This window comes from Olea europaea, chromosome 23 (genome assembly GCF_002742605.1).
Source record: "Olea europaea var. sylvestris chromosome 23, O_europaea_v1, whole genome shotgun sequence".
NCBI classification, from domain to species: Eukaryota; Viridiplantae; Streptophyta; class Magnoliopsida; order Lamiales; family Oleaceae; genus Olea; species Olea europaea.
Window position 1 is genome coordinate 4,090,125 of NC_036259.1, and position 22,281 is coordinate 4,112,405.

At 31.3% G+C, this 22,281-nt stretch overlaps 2 protein-coding genes across 2 annotated transcripts; both read right to left on the minus strand.

Moving 5' to 3' along the window:
* Positions 1-3,331: 3,331 nt before the first annotated feature.
* LOC111372150 (vetispiradiene synthase 2-like) lies at positions 3,332-6,354 on the minus strand. Its single transcript, XM_022994346.1, has 6 exons — positions 6,162-6,354; positions 4,774-5,417; positions 4,459-4,677; positions 4,223-4,361; positions 3,854-4,099; positions 3,332-3,750 (listed from the first exon to the last, which is right to left on the minus strand). The coding sequence occupies exons 1-6, from the start codon at positions 6,279-6,281 to the stop codon at positions 3,454-3,456; spliced, it is 1,665 nt and encodes a 554-aa protein (XP_022850114.1). The 5' UTR covers positions 6,282-6,354; the 3' UTR covers positions 3,332-3,453.
* Positions 6,355-16,903: 10,549 nt separating this feature from the next.
* On the minus strand, positions 16,904-19,737 carry LOC111372151 (vetispiradiene synthase 2-like). The gene is made up of 6 exons (XM_022994347.1): positions 19,473-19,737; positions 18,421-19,064; positions 18,088-18,306; positions 17,842-17,980; positions 17,477-17,722; positions 16,904-17,372 (listed from the first exon to the last, which is right to left on the minus strand). The coding sequence occupies exons 1-6, from the start codon at positions 19,590-19,592 to the stop codon at positions 17,076-17,078; spliced, it is 1,665 nt and encodes a 554-aa protein (XP_022850115.1). The 5' UTR covers positions 19,593-19,737; the 3' UTR covers positions 16,904-17,075.
* Between the last annotated feature and the right edge of the window lie 2,544 nt (positions 19,738-22,281).

Genomic DNA, 22,281 nt, shown 5'->3' on the forward strand with positions numbered 1-22,281 from the left:
TGTGCTATCAGCATTTGATTTTAAACTTTTTTTTTTCACATTTGTGCTGGCTGGTATAATGGGGAATACTCATGATGCCCGCATCTTGCCTCGTGCTATACAGAGCCCTGATATTAATTTTCCACAACGAGCAGCAGGAAAATATTATCTGATCGACTCGGGTTCGCCCATCAACCAGGGTACATGGCTCTATATAAGGGATCCGATTTATTATACTATTTTTAGTAATTCTATGACGAGGAGACAGATTGTAGGCGTAACTTTCGAACATGCATTCAGTGTTTGGAAAGCTCGATGGAAAATACTTAATCATATGCCGAGTTATAATTTTAGAGTGCAGAATGCTGCTATAATAATAACTATAGGCGTTTACAACTTCTTTCAATGAGCAAGAGTGTTTGACAAAGCATTTACGAGAGTGGAGACAAATCTTGACGTTGTAGAGATGGAGCCGTTAGACGAACACGACGAAGTTGATGTTGAAATGAATGCACTTGAAATACTACGAAATGAGTGGAGTCATTAGTGAGATTATTTGACACGATAACAATGAGTATATGTGTATAAATAAACGAAAAAAAGAATAATAACGTGGGCGTCGTTAAGATGACTATATCAGTGTTTGAAATGGTTATTATATCCGAAGAATCAAAATAATAATTAATTAATTAATTAATTAATTAACAGCTTCGATGCATGTATGGCCCATTTTTTATTCAACTTCAAACATTGTTCACATGTAGAGGTGGGTCCACAAACAAGCAACATCATTATCTCTTGGGAAATTCAAAAGAATTTCTGTGCTTGCACAGAAGCATTGTTGCATCTGTTTGGTTTGTCTTTTATTTATTTATTTATTTTTTTGGTCCAACAAAAAATTGTTAATTATTTTCTGTATAAATCCTGATAGCATATTTTCTATACAAATAACAGATCTCCATTCAAAAATCTCAATTTCTATTTATTGTCGAATAGTCAAAGGAAATGGACAAGAGAGGACACGTGCCCCCGTTTGGCCCCCATTAATTTTCATTCCATTCCATTTTTTTCTCTTATTTTTAATTACGCAATCTTCCATAAAATAATATTGTATGTAAATCGAAAATTTTTTCTTATTTTTCAACCACTTATTTAAAAAAAAAACACTATTCCACCCATTATCATTTCTAAAAAATGGAGGCCAAATGGAGGCGTAATCATATTCAAAGTACACATAATGAGAAAATTACTAGAAATATCTACTTTCACATATTCATTTGCAAAAATGTCCGTTATTGCAAATCCTTGCAAAAATGTCCATTTTGAAATAATTTAAACAAAATACCCTTGTTAACAATTTATGATTCTACACAAAGACAAATTGGACATTTTTACAATTAAAAATTTTATTGACCAATAACATTTTGACACATGATCTGCCCCATTTATTTNACACAAAGACAAATTGGACATTTTTACAATTAAAAATTTTATTGACCAATAACATTTTGACACATGATCTGCCCCATTTATTTAAAAAATGCACACATCAAATCACAATAAATTCTATTTTTTTCATTGATACTGAAATGTCGAGAATTATATTTCAAATGTAGAGAAATGTCATGTTCGGAATGAAATGCCATTTTAAACATCTAATATGTCGAGAATAACATTTGAAATATCGAGAATATTTAATGTTATGATTTGACATGTGTACTTTTGAAATATACACGGGGTTCAAATATTGAGAACGACATTTGAAATGTCAAGAACATCATTTTAATGTAGTTTCTTATGGAAACTACTTCTCGAAATTCACGAAAAATTGGAAAAAAAATTAATTGCTTCATTTTTTCATTAAGGGCATAATGAACAATTTAGTACTAAATTCAAAAAATGGACATTTTTGAATTAACACCCCTAAAATTGGACTTTTTTTAAAATATCCCATTCATGAAAGGGAATGCACGTCGAACTATGGGCCCGGTTGATTTGACCCAAAAATCCCACAATTGAGCCCTGACAGGGGCTTAATGAGGTCGCTATCTCAATATTGTGATATAGAGTATTGATTATGCAATTCTGCGTTGCTCGATAATTTTATCTACTACAAAGCTACATAAAGTGGGAGGTAGAGTACAAATCGATTATCTTGAAAATGTAGAAAATTTTGGGACTGTACATTAGTTTCTTCCCATGCAGTTTTTATTGTAGCTTTGGAAGTCATTGCTGGTGTCTTGGAATCGGAGAATTCGGAGCCGAATCGTTTCAAAGCCAGGCGAGACGTTGCTGTTTCAATAGCAATAACACATGAAATTACTGTTTCATTCTTCTTTTTTGCTTTTGAGACTAAACTGCAAAGAGCCAAACCACGAGACTGTCATCCTAGGTTTAGCTGCTGCTGCCCCTCTCACTATAGCTCAGGTCATTGCGAATTCGTTCAGAAATAGCAATACTTGTACTAGAGACAAGCATCAAGAAGCTAATTTTTTATGAGCTTACGATACGGTATAAAAGGTTGTAGGATCATATTATACGCTGGTTTTTCGATTCTGGCAACTGGAGCAGTATCAAACAGCAAATAAAGAGCTTCCTTTGATTTCACGCACCATCATTTCCAGAAAATTGGAGGCATTTTGTGCTACATTCACGCTTTATATGCTAAAGTACGCCTTATTTTGAGACGTCATAAATTTCTTCGCTAAGTTTTCCGTGCAAGAAAGCATTATTAACATCCAATATATGAGCGACCCTACCTTTAATTACAACAATAGATAACGCAATGTGAATGGTTGCAGGTTTAACTACGGGACTAAATGTGTCGTAGGTATATAAGTAAAAACTGCACCTAAAGTCTTGAAAATTATAGAAAATATAATATGATCTCTAGTTAAAAAGGGTAAGTTATTGAAATAATTAAAGTTAAACAAGCTTAAACCCTAGTTCTTCTCGAAGCTAATTAGTAATCCACAGAACTTGAACAAGATTATTTAACAATAAAATTGTTGATGTGATTATTTCTCTACCTAACATAGGGGAACTAGAAAAAGATTGTTTGACTGTAGGTTAGTATTGATTTTCTCTCTTGAATAGGATTTTTGACTATATGTTAGTATATATTAAGTATTCTACAGAATTTAGAGAAGACCTCATGACGCTGTTAACGTTGAATTTTGCCTCGTTTCTCTGTTGTCACTGGTAAGGGAAGGCATCCAGTTCGTTGCATTAATTTTGATCGTGAATGTCAATAATNAATTTTGCCTCGTTTCTCTGTTGTCACTGGTAAGGGAAGGCATCCAGTTCGTTGCATTAATTTTGATCGTGAATGTCAATAATATCGAAGAATAAATGACTTTGAAAAGGAAGTACATTAGAATTTTATTGCAAACATACTCAACGATTTTACATAAAAGTAAAACAAATTAAAATTTAAAGATATCCATTTTTGTCCAACCTGATCCCAAATAGTACTTAGACCTCGATGGGATCAATAAACAAAGCAATGATGTGAGGCTTTAGAACTTTTTGTGGTTGTGTATATCCATCTTCATTGCCTTTATAAGTGACATCTATAATGCGTTCAAGATTTAGAATTCGCATCAAAATTTCTCTTGGAGAGGAACTTGGTCGGAAACATTCTTCATTAATATCCTTCCATGCATTTGCAACCATTTCAAAAAATTTATCAACAGCCACTTCTTTTGTCACACCATTTTCCTTCATGTACGATTCAATGCCGGTAGCAATTTGGCCCCTTCCCTTCTCAACCTTTAATGAGACAAAATGTGGAGAAAACTCTTAAATAAGGGAAATAAAGTTATTTATTAGTGGAATTGATGTTTACTTACAACAAAATTTTTGTATTCCATACCTCATAGGTCGCTATATCGTCAACGAGCCGACATATTATGAGGCTTGCAACAAGCATTTTAGGTTTTTTGCTTAGCCACTCAAACTCTTCCTTGGTAACGGATTTGATCCCCAATAAGGATGTAGTTGTATGATACACATAAGTGCACGTTATTAAGGCATTGCTCATGTACTCCGAAAATGGTGGCAAGTATCCTTCAATAAACCACTTGGCTTCTACATAGTATGTCCTTACAAGTTCTTTTAGCTGAACAATTTTTTTATGACATGTGTGAGTTAACCAGGGAAACTTAGGTATAAGAAAGATAATAGAAAGCAAGAAAAATAGGAATAACATAATCGAGGAGTAATATTAAAAAGTAACACTAACCGCTTCTTTTGCATAGTAGATGGCATAAGATCGTCCTTCTTTCGATAGTTCTTCATCAAATTGCTCATAAAGATTTAGAAGAGCACTGTAAAATGGTTTGATATACTCTGGTAGCCGATGAATCTCACTAATATCCCACCTAGAATGATTGCAATCACGAGTACACAATTGATTAATATAACAAAAAAAAAATATTTTTTACTATTAGTGATGCATGGAATAAAAGAAATATGTACTTTTGAATGGCATCCGTAAAAATTTCAAGTTCTTCAACTACACCATAGGCGTCATATGTATCATCTATTATTGACGTCATTGCAATGGTTTTGGTGAGCATGATTCGAGCAATGGAATATTGAGGTTCATGATAAACTCCCATAGCCCAGAAAAAACATTCTACAACTCGGTCTCTAGCATATGGAAGCTTAGAAACAAGGTCCAAATCCTTCCACCACCTGCAATATATATAAGAAGCATGTTATTAATTGACGTACACACACACATACATACTTAGAGGTTTTAATCTTATGAACTTGTCAATTGAACATTACCTTGATACTTCATAGAGCTCCTTTTTATGCAACATCTGCAATGAATTATAGTCCAATTTGGCAAACCTCAGAAGCATTTCATTCCTGGACTCATCTTCTTGGTAGATGGAGATAAAGTTACGTGCCTCAATTCTTGGGTTCCCAAAATGGATGCATTGAACAAGGGAATGAGCTACTTGTTTCCCAAGGGTAGAGCTTAGATTTGGTGCCATGGATTTCAGGTTTTCTGTTGTAAAAGCGAGAGCGTCTTCTAGTATATCTTCTCCATGCACTCTTAAATATGCTGCTTCATATAAGCTCAACAATCCTATTGCATCGCTCTTAATAGACTCTTTGAATTTTCCAGTCTCGTCTATGAATTTTTTAAAGACATCACAAGATATACGGTGGCCATGTTGTCTAAATAAACGAAAATGAAGTGCAACGGTGTATAAATCATAGGCTTCATCTGCATAGTTTGAGTTGAGATTAAAGAAATGATCTAGTAGTTCTTCAATCTCGTTTGCAAAGTGATATGAGATGCCCAAGCGCTCAAGTGTTTCGATCAAATTCATAGTCTCCACCATGTCTTTTCCAGGAGCTGTTAGCATGCTTTTCACGTCATTCTTAAGCCCTTCAATCTCCTTGTCATATTTCTCTGTTAACTACATGATTCCACAAGGACAACGTATTATAAGCAAATGTTGTTTCAATCCTTTTATTAACATACATACTAAAGAGTTTGCAGTTTGAAATTCCCGGTTAAAACGATCTGATGTATTCTTTCACAAATTAGAACTCAAATCCTTACAAATGGGAAAAAATATTTTTTTCTTAATGAAAACTAGACATGAGAAAACAAGATCGATGACGTGACTTAACTGAATCCATTGAAGAAAATGATGGGAAGGATCAATAACTTGGTATCAGTAGTAAAATGATGAACTGAATTAAAGGCACTAGCCATGCAGTATTTTCCTATTAATTTCCAGGATGATTCATTACGTGTCATTTAAAGCTACCTTTTATAAGCAAACGGAAAAAATCTTGTTTTATGCTGAAAAAGTTAAAACTTCGAGGAAATTTGGAGTGCCATACGAATTGATAAATGACTTCAATTTTTCGTAAACTAAAACGATTTGCATTAGTCATTATATTACAGAGCCACAAACACATAAATAAATAAAAAATCTAAAACATATATAGGGATCGATACCTCAGCATCAAAAAGGAAAAAATCTTGTTTTATGCTGAAAAAGTTAAAACTTCGAGGAAATTTGGAGTGCCATACGAATTGATAAATGACTTCAATTTTTCGTAAACTAAAACGATTTGCATTAGTCATTATATTACAGAGCCACAAACACATAAATAAATAAAAAATCTAAAACATATATAGGGATCGATACCTCAGCATCAAAAACAAAATTGATGAACTGTTCACCCCATAAACTGGGAGAGAAATTGGCGACTGGACGAACAATCTCCTTTTCGCCATTGGTAGCATTTGCAACAAGAGTCGGGGCCATTCTCTTCTTGTAAATAGTATAAGAAAGATGAGAAAATATTATCTTAAAAGCAGAATAGCTGTTTATGATGAAACTGAAGAGTATATAGCTCAGGTTGTTTATATAGGCAAAAACTCAGTTAATGGGCAATATTTTTTTGTCACGTGGTCACTCTTGACGACTATATAAAATGTTTTCGTAAGGAATGGATAATTTTTATAATGATACTTGGTGTACATCAAGTTTTATTGTATAGTTTAAAAATAAAAAGGTTTTTTCAGTACTCAGTTTCATAACAGTGGTAATGTCATGTAAATGGTATACAAATGACATTATCCTAATTTTTAAACTTTTAGTCAAGGAAGGCAAGCTTCTTTCTGGTAGGAATAATACAGGTACAGTGAACAAATGGATTTAAAAAAGAATTATAAAGCTACTTTGAATAGAAATTACGATGCAGTTTCGTATGAAAATCATTAATTATTTATGATAATTTTAGATTGTTTTCTTTGATTAAGCTTTTGCTTATGGTAGGATTCCATTTAATTGTATTAATAAGATCATTTTGATCTAAAAAAAAATGGAATTTAAAGAAATAAAAAATTTAGTATTCTCAATTATGTCTTTAAATTCTCGGTATTATCTGAAAAAAAAAAAATTTCCCAATTTCGATGCCTAATTTTCTTGCATTGATAATTGAATGAACATGAACTAGAATATTTTTCATTATAAGTGTTATCACTTTTCCTTATTGCGCGCTACTATGCATCATTTTCACAGGCCTTTCATCAATGGACTGCTCCTTAATGATATATAATTCTTTAGTGTGAATTTTAAATTATAGATATTTGTTGTTGAGCAATATTAAGATTTAAGTTTTCCTGATTATCAAAAGAAGGAGAATATGTCAACAGTGATTAATTTCATAACCTAAAAAATTAATTCAGCCATTCTTTGGCGGGAACTAAAATTAGATTTTTAGTAAATTTTGATTAAAGTTGATGAAATATGTAATTAAAAAGTTGTAGATCCCATAAAATTTGTTAATTTTTAATTGAAATTAAAATCAGAAATTTATTTCAACCAAACAGTCAATACACGTATTTGACACGATTGCTTCATTGAATTTAATTTTACTAACCTTTCACATATATTTGAGTTATTTGTTCCAATGGTTACTGAACTTAAATTTATGTCTTTGATTGGTCACTGAAATTTAAAATGTCGAGTTTTGATCATTGAATTTAAGTTCATGTCTTCGATTACTCACTGAAATTTAAAATGTCTATTTTTGACCACTGAACTTTGAAAAATATTGTAAATTACTCATTGTAAACTCGTCATTTTTCAATATTCAATATTTATGTTAGTGGGTAGCGTACAATATTTTTCAAAGTTTGATGAACAAAACTTGACATTTTAAATGTCAGTGATAAATTGAAAATATGAATCAACTGGTGGATCAATCAATATTTGTCTTGCTTCCAGCGGTAGGGTGGAGGTTCGAATCTTGGTGGGAGCCTGCAGCCAGATTTATTTGGTATGGAGCAATTACTTTGGAGGAGGATCTCTTGTACGCAGAAGTGTACAGATGGTGGGAGAACCTATGATTCTATTGATGTATAACCTGCGATTTACCCCTTCTAAGGTTTTAGGGGCAAGGATTTTGGGGGTTCAGGATTTAATCTAGTATAAGTTGGGATACCTGAATATCAAAAAAAAAATAAAAAATAAAAGAAATAATAAAACAGTAAAACTGTGATGTTTTTTGTTGCACGTAATTCTGGTAAATCAAATGTATTTAAAACTCGTGAAAGCAAAGTCTTACATGAATACAGTTTATTCAAAAACTAAAAGCACGTGCATGATAGGAGACTTCATTGACGATTTAGGTCCTTGTCTGAGTCTGCGATTTTCATATATGGGGGCTGACTGTATCTTGCTACAAATAAAAATCTATCTTGCTATATAAACAAAATTAATGACAGAATTTAAAAATATGGGTCATGGGTCAAATATTCATTGGATAATTTGGGAATTTTTTTTTAAAAAAAAAAAAAAAAAAAAGGGGAAAGAAAAAAAAAAAAAAAATGATTTTATATACACATGTTTGGATTGATCTCACTATGCTATCAATGTGCAGTCTAAGATCTTCAAAAATTTTCCTATTTCTCGCCATTTATATGTGATAAACTGTGCAAGTAAGCACAATTCTTTTGGATTTGCTATGCCAAGATATCCCTCGGCCCTCCTTTTCTACTTATTGAATAGACTGCTGATTAACTAGGTGACTTGATTGACACATTTTATAAAGTTATGTGATGGATCCATAACAAATTAAAGTTTAGTAGCCAAGGTGATAGCAAGTGCAAAGCACACTATATATATACAGAAAATAGCCCCTAATCCTATCAACTGCCACTGTTTGAGTAGCTTTATTCAATAAAAATGATTGTACTATTTCAACTTTGTGCTACATGATTGACCAAAATTTGACAGGGCATTTTTGTTATTTCACCATCCAACTCAAGGGCTATTACGTAAACAAGAATTTGGAGAATATGGACGTTGGATATTCATGAAGGCGACCCAACTCCCTGAATAGTTTATTGAAGCCTGCTACGTGTATATCGTGCTTTGTATAGTATAGTGTATAGCGTCCTCACAATAGGGATTCACGATTTTTTTATTTATGATGGGCTGCCTTCATATGAGATGGTTGTACGCCAGGCTATATACCATAGTGTACAACCAACAATATTCTAGTTTATACAAGGTTTGAATTTTTAAAATATCGAATTTTCCTAGAAGGCTCGTTCTTAAGATTTTTCGCACTGCATAGTACAAACAATAAAAAATTCCAACCATTTTTGACTTTTTGGGACAAAAATAATTGACTGAAAATGACATTTGATCGTAGTTCCTTATGGTTCATGGCAGCTTGAAAACGACATTTGATCGTAGTTCCTTATGGTCTATTATGATTAAACCAGGTGCTTGTTTGGTAGGAATTTTGATAATTGATTTTTTGACCATTATAGATAAAGTGGATTCTACCTGCGAGAGAAGAATTCAAAAATGACGACGAAAATAGTGATTTCAATTGACTTAAAATCTGTACCAAAGAAGCAATAGACAATCCAACTCAGGGGTCATTATGGAAACAAAAATTCGGAGAATATGGACGTCGGATATTCTCTGTATTAATGAAGGTGTCCCAATTCCCTGAATGGCATATTCAAGGTTTGAATTTAAAGTATAAAATTTTCCTAAGAAGCTCGTTTTTAAGATTTATCGCACCACGAGGAATAAAAAATTCCAACCATTTTTGACTCTATGGGAGAATAAATAAAATAGCTGAAAACCACATTTGAACGTAGTTCCCTATGGTCTGTTAGCAGCAGCCAATGATGTAGGGCATAGTGATTAAACTTAGGCACCGTTTGGGAGATATTTTGAGAATTGATTTTTTGATCGTTAGAAGAAAAGTGGGGTCCACCTGTGAAAGAAGAAGTCAAAAATTACGATTGAAATAGTAAAATAAGGGCCAAAAACTCAATTTTTTGGGGTAAAAAAATTCCTTCCAAACAAGCTATTAGTCAAACAAGCTCAAGAAGCTATTTACAGAAAATGAAATGGTAATTTTTGATTGGCATAATTTATTTTACTTTTTTTTTTTAGTGTCAATGAATTTTCGACAAGTGTATCTCTGTTAAAAAAAATCTATCAAAAAGTCAGTTCATGTAGTAGATTTTGTATGACGTAAGTTTTTAATTGGTGAACAATTGTCACCTATATAAAATAAATAAACATTTTGTCTTTTTATGTCTAGAATTTTTATATTTTTATATTTTTCCCTTCCTTATAATTGTTCATTAAAAAAACCTCCTCCAAAGTATATGACAAATGTGGTGACGCTTTTTCTTCTTTTAAAAATTACATAAACATTCCCTAATAGTATAAAGTTTTCGTTTTTTAATCTAGATAAAACAATTTGATTTAATTAAAGAAAGTTAATTTTTTATTCATTTTGTACAAGGTGATATCATCTTAATCTTATTTCATGAATGTTGATTGATTACTCAGTTTAAAAAGACGATCTAAAATACTAATTACAAAAAGTAACTAAGTCCTTGTTTGATTGCAAATGTGAAAAAGACAAATCAATTCTATATAAGTTGGAAAACTCATCAAAATCATATGAATGCATTTGTCACTCAATTGGCCAAAAACAAACTTCAAGTGTTTGTGTATTGAAATTCGAACTTCATTTCCACTTTCGTATCAAACAGTCAAAGTAGAAAACGAATTCTTCGGATGTGATATTTTTCATAGAATTAAAGTCAATTAAAAGGACCCTAAAAAGAACTCTAAGCAATAAACCTCTGATGCCAAGTCTATTGTATTTTTAGTGTTATTATAATCTTAAATTAGTTTCTAAACTTAATATCATATAGACTTAAGAGTGCAAAATAAAAAAAAAATAAAAAAATGATTTTAATTCAAGCGATACAAATATTTGGTGAATTTTTAATTTGCTTTATTAAATTATTTGAAACATGTATTTATATAAATTCTTCAATAATTTGTCAATTATTGCAAAACACAAGACGATTTTATGAAATAATCGCATTTTATATATTTTTTTAAAAAATATTAACAATATTCGTAATAGTATTTCTTTTAAGTGAATATATATATGTGTGTGTGTGTGTGTGTTTTAAAGACCAATATAAGAATTTTAAAATAACATAAAATAATATTAAGGGTAAATGAGTATTATATTTCTTTTGTTGTTGATAAGAATATGCAATGATTTATAACACTAGATGATGGTTATTGTAATTTTTGAAAAGAGAATGATATATCTATAATAGTTAATGATTTTAAGGGGTGAAATTATCTCTGTATATAATGTCACGTCATATTAATTTTCACATTTATGTTAATGTGTGTCCTACTTTTTTATTATGCATTTGTGAAGTAGATTGTGAAATGATTGAAACAAACTTTAAACGGGAAGATTGTTTCTAAGCTAGAAGGTAGTAATTTTTTTTTAATTATTATTATTTTTTTTTTTGAAAAATTGTTTAAAACTTAATAATATGTTTTATAATTAACTTTATATTTAAGGAAAAGAATAACAAAGCAATAAAAAGGTTGACTAGAAAAGGAAAATAAAAGTAATCCAAACTTTGAACCTTATTAAATACTAATTTAATTATTTTTTTGGTATTTTGATAAGAGAAATTTAATTTTCTTAAATTATCAAATCTGACAAATATTTAAAAAAAAAATTAAAGAACAAGATGGGGGGATTAATATATAACAATATAAATTTTAAGAAATAGGAAAAAAGAGTACAATGAATATAGTTTATTATGGGTTAATAATAATTTTAAAGATAATAAAAATACAGAAGGAAAATGGAAAATAAAAATTATAGATGGAGTGAAAATGGAGAATCTATTAGGATATATTTACACAACAACACATTTTAATTTTAATGGAGGTCTGCAGTATTTGTTTATTTTGTATTTATGTCCCCATTATTTTGCACATTTTTATCCTCAACTTCCATTAATTAGCACATTTTTCATTGATAATTTTTTTTTTCCAGATATTCTACTAACATGCATTGAAATGAAGCACATATATTGTATTTGTTATTTATTTTAATTATTTAAAATACGAGAGACAAATAAATCTTTTTACGTCATTTTGACAAATCTTTCCACCAGAAACTATCATTAAAGATAAGATATGCCAATTAATAGAATGCTGATGATAAGAATTTGGTGAAAATTATTGGGGACCTAAGTGAAATAAAATGAGAAAAGTTAGGAATATTCACCATAATTAAAATATGATTTAGTTAACAAAAATCATGATGTAAATTTAATTACCCAATTTCAATATTTACATAATAGATACTTCAAGGGTATGTCTAATATATATTCTATAAAATGTTTAAGACTTGGAATCCGTCTTAAAAAGGTCAACCTTATTGAGTAGAGAAACCTAAGATCTTTATAAATTGATATTTTTTTTTCAATATTAAATCGATGTGGAATACCACATCCCTTAACATAAAATATTATAGTAACCCAATCAACATTTTATTAATAGTTCGATCAGCTCTAATGTTTTTAACTTATTCTAATATCAAATTTAATCTGTTGTTAAATTTTCTAACGTCAAATCTGTATTGAAAATTGCTAATAGTTTTATTGAGATACTTTTTAGAAGTAGATCGACAGCTACCTAGTTTTTAATTAAATTTCTGGTGGTTCATTACTTCTTTTAACCCTACAAAAAAAGTATCTACTATACTTGGTCACTTACCAGAGAATTTAGAACATTTGGAAGATGGAAAATAAATAAATAAATAAAATCGATCATACGTCGTCACATCAGCATCAATTTGAATTCTGTCAACACTTTCTTATAAAAAAAATGGTCAAATGCATAGCTGCCTTTTCTGAAGTTTTACTAGTAAGAATAAGACATTAATTTCACTACTAATAATTTCAAAATAAGCCAAAACAAACGTTCAACGGTCACTTTACTCTACAAAAAAATTGCCTTTTTAACCAATAAAATATTTGAAAGTCAATGTATTTGCATAGACCGCAGCTGGTCTATTTTGATCTTGAAAACTATATAATATATATTTTACAGACTACAAATGAGCTTTTTGAATTGTTTACGTTTAGAAAACAAAAACTGTACGATAGAATTAATAATTAATACGCACAAGTAGACTAATGGTTATGGTTGGTAAACAATTTGATTCCGAGAAATATTTCACGATTCACTTAACTTTCAACCGGAAATTAATTGTCTCGCTAAATTACTTTTGTATGTTCGAAATATTGCTAAAAATCTTGGGATAATCGTGACTAGACAGGGGGATATTAATGCGTCCATTTAGTTCCGATTTTTCACCCAAAAAATTAATTTTTTTATCGTTATTTTTCTAAGTCAGTTGTTATTTTTGACTTCTTTATTCATAAGTGGGACCCATTTCTCTCTAATGATAAAAAAATATTGATTCTTATAATCATCACCGAACATGCCCAATGTGTATTAGCAACCTAGAATGAGGGTTTATTAGGTTCTAACTGATTTTTCCTAATACAAGCAAATAGCACAAGTTTATTAAACCTTTGTTTGAGCCCCTTTTTTTCTTTTTTTCTTTTTTCTTTTTTTTTCAAAAAATCATTTATTTAAAACTTATTTTTAACTATATATTCTTCAATAAAATAATTTTATGCATAATTCGGAAACTTTTACTTTCCTTTTAATAACACATTTTTCAAAAAATCACTATTCAAAAACACATTCTTTTTCAATCACTCATTCTTCAAAAAAATATTATTCCAAAGAGATTATTTCTTTCAATATAATTGAATACACAAAAACATCATAGACTAAGTTTCAGTAAGAACATGCATAAATTCTATATGTTCTTAACTATGTAGTGCCATCTTTTAGATGCATCAAAATTCAAATACCCCAACACATGAAAGAAATGGCTACTCCTAGTCCAAGAGGCATATGTCGCCTTCACATAGATGTCTCGTCGTTTTTTGGTATAAAAAGAGATGTTTGGTCTTGTTTGGATTTTGAGTTCATACTTATGTATCGACTCCTCAACTTTTGTACAAGTTTACATAAATCATATGAGGGAGGACGTGTCCTAATTGCAAAGTGAGTCCAGATCCTAATTTCGCCTTAGAAGTTCTTTCATAGCCTAGCCATATTACTATTTGAAACCTGGTTACTACAGTTTTTCGGTCGTTGTAGCACCACCAGATGCAGTGACCGCTCTGCTGTAGCTTTTTCCAATTTTTGAGCCTGGATGATTTAATTTGGGTTTATCATCTCGTTCCATTTTGTATCCTTTTTCCACGTTGAATGCGTCGACATATAGGAATTTAAATTCCGTTGGCAAATCTTCGCCTTTGCGTCAAAAATCAACAGGCTATCATAATTCTTGTTTAAATCGGCATTCACTAACATATTGGGATTCGAAGAAGACAAAAAGATTATAGTTATCAGCAAAAAAACTACACACCCTCTTAGTGGCGATTCGATGTGATGCGTCAATATTTACATCGACTGATATAATTATTTTAGATACCAATTAAGTTAATATGAAGACTTGGCGGTGTAGTTGTACTAACTCATCGTGTTGTATAATTAAACTTATCACTATATCACGAACGTCAGGATGTAACTGAGCTCTATTAGTAAAATTGATGAAATAGAATTTTAAGTTTTGAGGTCTAATTATTATCGCTATAAAGAGTTTGTATGTGAGTCGACTTATCTCTCTCTCTCTCTCTCTCTCTCTCTCTCTCTCTCTTTCTCTCTCTCTCTCTCTCTCTCTCTCTAAATAAGGGCCATCATTAAGGTTTACGTAATCACCATAAAAAAGAGAGGCAAGAGAAAATAGAAATTGTAATTGTAATTTTTCTCTTGTAAACCTTTTTTCATTAAAATAAATTACTATAGCGATGAGAAGATGACGTAGTTTCACATTAAGATGGACATCTATAAACCTTGTGTATTCTTCTGTGTATTTTTGTCCCTTATTGTGATTTTATTGTTCTTGATGGTATAGAATTATGGTTTTTAATTCTCAACGTAAATTCCTATGAAATATGATTAGAATTGCAAAACATTCATTGATTCGCTAGAATACATATAATTTTGTTAATTCGCTAGAATTATCGAATAATTAGAAGAATTAAGAAACTCTCAAAATTTTATTCTTGAATAACTAAAATACAATAACGCTACAATGAGAGTTTAAATACTAAAATCTAGTCAGAAATTTCCAATGTTGTGAAATATCTAATTGATCCTTAATAAATAAACAATTAACTGGATAAATAAAAATTAATCAAAACTATTAAATTAATTAAAACCATTCCCGTGTAAATCCTATTGCATTAGGTACCCTTCAAACTTATATATATAGCCTCCGTTTGGTAGCCATTTTTTTCAAAATGCATTTCTCTCTCTCTTCTTTTCAACCATACATTCTTTATTAAAATAATATTATACGTAAATTAAAAACTGTTTCTTATTTTTCAACCACATATTTCACATCAATTTACTATTCTAAAAACATTTTTACATAAAAATACACACATATATATAACAGTGTTAGTTGGCCTTTAAAATTTTGTCGCTAGTGACTTATCACTAAGAAATCGTTCAATCCTTGCAATGTACATCCCAATCTATATTTGAAACTCATTTTATTTTGTTATGTGACTAATAAATACCTTATCAATATTTTTTTGGGCCATCAAATATTGCTTTCATAGGTATATGCCTCCTACAACCAATGGAAAAAACCACAAAATAAATATAAAAATAATTGACTAATAACTGTTGGTGAAACAAGTTTATGGCGAAATAATATCTATGTGAGATGATTTGACGACCAATAGGCGACCAACCATTGGTTGTCAAATCATCTATTTTTATTGACTTGTGTCAATTTGATTGTCGAAACCCCAATCTCATACCAAGTCAGCGACCAATCCATTTTTGGTGTTGAACAAGATCAGTGACCAACAATTGGTCGCTACATCATTATTCTCAAAAAGTCTTTAGCGACCAGCCTCTATTGGTTGCAAAAAAATGGAGCTTATTCTGTCAAGAGCTTATGCGACCACTTCTAATTGGATTGTTTCACCAACCATTAGTCTCTAAAACTTATAATTTCACAAACTACTTTCAGTTTGATCGCTTAAAATCCAACCACACGCGAAAAAAACAGAATTTATTCCTCCAAGGGGTTCAACGACCACTTCTTGTTTGGTAAATGAAACCAAACAACAACGACCAACCATTGGTCGCTAAAGCTTATACTTTCACCAACCACTTTTATATAATTGGCCACTAAAACTACAATCACACGTGCGAGAGAAGTGGGGTTTATTAACGCTGAGGCCACTTCTTGTTTAGTCGTTGAACCAACCATCAGCGACAAATCATGGTCTCTAAAGCTTAGATTTTCACCGACCTCATTTAGATTGGTAGCTAAAACTACAAAAACACGTGAACAAAAGAGGGGTTTATTCCCATCGAGGCCTTCAACGACCACTTCTTGTTTTGTCGTTGAACCAACCATCAGCGACCAACCGTGGTTGCTAAAGCTTATACTTTCATCAACATATTTAGATTAGTTGTTAAAATCCCAATAATACGTGAAAAATAATAGATCTTATTCGTGCCGAGGTCTTCAATGATCACTTTTTGTTTGGTTGCTATGTCAAGAATCTATAACTAACCAATTGCTAAAGCTTAAACTTTCACCAATCACTTATTGATCACTAAAACCACAATCCTGTGCGAAAAAAATAAGTGGGGTTTATTCATATCGAGGTCTATAATGACCAATTCTTGTTTGATTGTGGAAACGGACCACAAGGGACAAATTTTTAGTTGCCAAAGGTTACAAAAAAAAAAATTAGTCCATATTTAACCAACCAAAAACCTTACCAATCAATATCTGATCTATGAAAGTGTCTAGAAGCAATAAATGTTTTGGTCGCTAAATCTTTTATCGATGGAGCACGTATATTTTGTAGAGCAAGAACGCTAGGGTCTAGGAAGATATATTATTATAAGAAAGAATCAATGACTCTTAAACAACAATGAATAAGGTGTACAACTTATTTCAAGCTTTTTGCTTTATCTCCGTGGATAATAAGTAATAACAAAGATAAAAAAATAAAAAATAACCATGTTTGATTACAACAAAGTTTTTCACCAACTTGATCCCTATTAACATTAGACCTCAACGGGATCAATAAACAAAGAAATGATGTGGGGTTTCAGAACTTTTTGTGGCTGTGTATATCCATCTTCGTTGCCTTTATAAGTGACATCTATAATACGTTCAAGATTGAGAATGCGCATTAAAATTTCTCTTGGTGAGGAAGTTGGTCGCATATACTCGTCATTAATATCCTTCCACGCATTTGTAACCATTTCAAAAAACTTATCAACTGCCACTTCTTTAGTCACCTGGTTCTCTTTCATGTATGATTCGATGCCGGTGGCAATTTGGCCCCTTTCCTTTTCAACCTTCAATAAGGCAAAATTTGTAGAAAATACTTAGATAAGTAAATAAGGTTGCTTATTTGAAGAATTGTAGCATCCTTATAACAAACTTTGAGTGCATTTCATACCTCATATGTAGCAATGTCATCAACGAGTCGACATATTATGAGGCTAGCAACAAGCATTTTAGGTTTATTGCTTAGCCATTCAAAGTCTTTCTCGGTGACAGATTTGATCCCCAACAAGGATGTAGTTGTATGATAAACGTAAGTGCATGTGATTAAGGCATTGCTCATGTACTCAGAAAATGGTGGCATGTATCCTTCAATAAACCACTTGGCTTCCACATAGTATGTCCTCACAAGTTCTTTCAACTGCATACAAATTAGTAGATATTTGAGTAACATAAGGAAGGGCAATTAACTATAAAAAACAACAAGCAAGAATAATATGAACTTAGTAATAGCAGATTAATCGTAAATGTAGTACTTACAGCTTCTTTTGCATAATGGACCGCATAAGATCTTCCTTCTTTTGATAGTTCTTCATCAAATTTCTCATAAAGATCTAAAAGAGCACTATAGAATGGTTTAATGTACTCAGGAAGTCGATCAACTTCACTAATATCCCACCTAAAAAAGAAATTCTCATAATTATGATCACGAAGAAACAATTGATTACCTTAAGAAACTATTTTGTATTAATAATGTGGATACACTTAAAAGAAAGAAATATGTACCTCATAATGGCCTCTGTAAAAACTTCAAGTTCGTCAACTGTACCATAGGCGTCATATGTATCATCTATTATCGATGTCATTGCAATGGTTTTGGTGAGCATGATTTGAGCAATTGAATATTGAGGTTCATGATAAACACCCATAGCCCAAAAAAAGAATTCTACCACTCTATCTCTAGCATATGGAAGCTTTGAAACAAGGTCCAAATCCTTCCACCACCTGCAATATATATAAGGAATGTATATTATTAATTAATGTAAACACACACACACACACACACACACACACACACACACACAGAGCTATTTTATGTAATTGTCAATTGAACATTACCTTGATACTTCATAGAGCTCCTTTTTATGCAACATTTGCAAAGAATTATAGTCTAATTTGGCAAATCTAAGTAGCATTTCATTTTTGGACTCATCTTCTTGGTAGATGGAGATGAAGTTTCGTGCCTCGATTCTTGGGTTCCCAAAATGGATGCATTGCACAAGGGCATGAGCTACTTGTTTCCCAATGGTAGAGCTTAGATTCGGTGCCATTGATTTCAAGTTCTCTGTGGTAAAAGAGAGGGCGTCTTCTAGTATATCTTCTCCATGCACTCTCAAATATGCAGCTTCATATAAGCTCAGCAATCCGCTTGCATCACTCTTAATGCTCTCTTTGAATTTTCCAGTCTCGTCTATGAATTTTTTAAAGATATCACAAGATATACGGTAGCCATGTTGTCTGAATAAACGAAAATGAAGTGCGACAGTGTACAAATCATAGGCTTCATCTGCATAATTTGAGTTGAGATTAAAGAAACGTTCTAATAGTTCTTCAATCTCGTTTTCAAAATGATATGAAACACCCAAGCGCTCAATTGTGTCGATCAAATTCATGGTCTCCACCTTGTCTTTTCCGGGGGCTGTCAGCATGCTTCTCACTTCATTCTTAAACCCTTCAATCTCGTTGGCATATTTTTCTGCAAGCTGTAAGATTCCACAAGAGCAACTTATTGTAAGCCAAGGTAGTTCCCATTTCTTTAATGTGCATAATGATAGTGTATAAGAAATGGTACCATATCACTGTAAGAAAGTACACTCCAATATTCCATCTCAGATTAGAACATAAATCTTTAAAAATGGGATATATTCTTTCTGAACCAAAAACCAGATCATGAAAGAACTTAGCAGCCTTTGTCAATTTTTTCTAAAATTTGTATTCCAAAATTTACTCTAATGTTCACAGAAGCTGTAGCGACTTGTCATTATATAAATCAAGTGGCAGAGTTAAGATAATAAGAATAGTTTGAGTTTTCATAAATAGATCATTTAATAATATTGCACGGGACAAAACATAAGAAATAGAATACATAAAAAATAAGGGGATCGAAGTACCTCGGTATGAAAAGAAAAATTGATAAACTGTTCGCCCCATAAGCTAGGAGAGAAGTTCGCGACCGGGCGAACAATCTCCTTTATGCAGTTGGTAACATTTTCAACAAGAGCTGGGGCCATTCTGATTCACTACTGGAAAATAGACAAGAAGATGGAAAAAGAAAAAGAAATAATTCTGGTATTAGCACAAAAACAATTTATGCTGAAAGTATAGGCTAATATAGCTCAAGTTGATTATGCTGATTAGATGCAGAAGAACTGAAGAAGTACCTCTATTTATATTAGAGCTGAATGGGGTCTGGCAGGCTTGGCAAATATTTCTTATTCTGGCAAGTGGTCACTTTTGACGACTATTGCATCAGAATTTTTTATTTCGCCCTTTTACCAGTTTCATAGGAAAGAATTTAAAATGTCTATCATCAATCAAGGAAAGCATCTACCACCCGTCACCTATGCCTTGTTTGGAATTTATTATTTTTGAACTCTTTTTTCTACATACTTATTTACAATCGCATATTCACACAATAAAATATTCTACATGTAAATCCAAAATTTTTTCCTACTTTTTAATCACACCTCCTAAATCACCATTCGAATAATATTATTTGTAAGTCCCAATTTGAAGGTAACATGTTAGATAATTAGGAGCTGTTATAATATATTACATTGGGAAAAAAAATCATGTATATCTAACATGTGAAATAAAATATTAATTCCCTTATTCATAATGTTGATGATTAGACTATGGGCCATTCCTAAAGTACGACCCAATAGTCATTTATTTTTCCTTGAATTTATGTGAAATTCGATCTCATCTCTAACTTTTCTTAATGTTGTAAGAAGTTTTATTGTGGTTTTATCATATTGCACCAAAATGTTTTACAATATCATCGTCGTTTCAAGATATTCTTTTCATTAAATGGGTGGTTCCATAATAGAACTATCATCTTTAACTTCACCATTTTGATCATTAGCCATGACGCTCTCAATTATTTAATTTTCAATAAATTAATCCTTGATCTCAAAACTATTAATTTATAGAAGTTTAATTATACTATTGAATAATTTTTTTTTCTTTTTTTGAGGGATTATATTATCGTCTACCTTATAATTGGGTGATCACTTATTTAGCTGTCGAAATAGTGACTTCTAGCTAGAAATGCATGCATTTGGAATAAATTGGACAACATCGTAGATAACTTAGTTTGACATCACAACCTTCAAATAAATTATACTTCACCGTATTGACAGGAACAATTTGTTTGAATCATGAATGAATTATGAACCCTACTTAGACATTTGAATTTTTTGAAGCATAAATTACAACTATTTTAAAACTTCAATTCAAAAACACTAAGAACGTGGAACAGATAGTTTAATACAGGATTATTAACTCTTAAACAAAAGATAAATGTTCCCTTAAGCACTTTCGACTACATGCTTTTTTACTCGATAATTTTTAAGATATTTTGAATGGAAAAATAGAAAGAAAATAAGTCAAGTGAAGTGTAACTCGAATGTTTGACTGACTGCCATATTAGACTAAATTAACATGACTTTGTGCTAATTTCCATGAAATTCATCATAAAAATAAAAAAGAGAGAGAACTGGCAAAAGTACTTATTATATTTTTTCCTTGCAGTAAATTTGCGGAAATGTATTTTAAAAATCAAGAAAGAAAAGTCTTATAAGAATACATTTTAGTCATCAACAAAGACATACTCATTTTGTCTTTGTTGTCTGCATTTGCATTCTTTTTCTTTTTGTATTCTTTCCTTTTTCATATTTTTCATGTCACTTCATATTAATTTCACATTTTGGTTGCTAGGTCCCAATCATAAGAATTTTTTGTTAAGTAGGATGCTATATCAGCATTTGTCCAAATATTAATCGTGTTATTAAACTTCATTAGCTAAAATTGAGCTATTTAATTCAAGATTTGTTACAAACATGTGACTTCATGTAAAATAATTAAAAAAAAAAAAAAAGGCTATTCTCTCAATCTGATAATAAATTGTCAAAATATTTGTCGTCCTATAACACGTTAAAACACAAATGGGGTAAACCAGTATACTTTTATACATAATTTTTTTGGTTTGTTGATTCAATGTGGAGGTTAAAAAATGGATAATGCTGAGTTAGTGGCGGCGATGACAAGACTGTGGTCGAGGGAGGGCTGGTTTGTGTTAGTTGAGGTAGAAGAGGTTGTGGAGCCTATTTATTGCCGCACGGGCCAAATTTTTATTACGAATAATTTAAAATTTTCACACTTGTAATTTTGATTTTATCCTAATTTCTCTTATTAATAGAGAGTCATCATTAGAATTGATTTAATCATCATAAAAAAGAAAGAAATTAGAGAAAAAAGGTGTGCGATTTTTTACCATGACGAACGATGACGTAATCTCAAATTGACATGAACCTCTACAAATCTTGCATGTTTTTTTATAACATTTTTTTAACTGCATCAGTCAACTAAGTATGGCCCGAGGCCCCCCGCGAATCCGTAAATATGAGGAGCATGCCACAACAAAAGGATGGTCCCCTATGCATTTCATTCTTTCCTAGTAGTATGGGCGTTGCTCTGGATTTCAAAGGTCAAAAGAGGTATGAAATTCCTACCCCGTATGTGAAAAATGGAATTCACACGGTGAATTTTTTTTGCTTTGGATGGTATAAAATTAGTCTTTAATTTTCAATAAGAAGTATTGAGTACTTCATACTCCAGGAGATTAATCCTTGTACAAGGGATGATGTCTAACTCCAACAACTATTTAAGATGTGAGTTGTATTTTTTTTATATGATTCT

Excerpts from the sequence above, each read along its gene's own strand:
- LOC111372150 (XM_022994346.1), bottom strand. The coding sequence starts at position 6,281 with ATGGCCCCGACTCTTGTTGCAAATGCTACCAATGGCGAAAAGGAGATT. Across the intron at positions 4,362-4,458 it reads TTTACGGATGCCATTCAAAA|GTGGGATATTAGTGAGATTC; the intron begins GTACATATTTCT and ends CAATCATTCTAG. Across the intron at positions 4,100-4,222 it reads TCTACTATGCAAAAGAAGCG|CTAAAAGAACTTGTAAGGAC; the intron begins GTTAGTGTTACT and ends AAAATTGTTCAG.
- LOC111372151 (XM_022994347.1), bottom strand. The coding sequence starts at position 19,592 with ATGGCCCCAGCTCTTGTTGAAAATGTTACCAACTGCATAAAGGAGATT. Across the intron at positions 18,307-18,420 it reads GAGCTCTATGAAGTATCAAG|GTGGTGGAAGGATTTGGACC; the intron begins GTAATGTTCAAT and ends TATATATTGCAG. Across the intron at positions 17,723-17,841 it reads TCCATTATGCAAAAGAAGCT|TTGAAAGAACTTGTGAGGAC; the intron begins GTAAGTACTACA and ends ATTTGTATGCAG.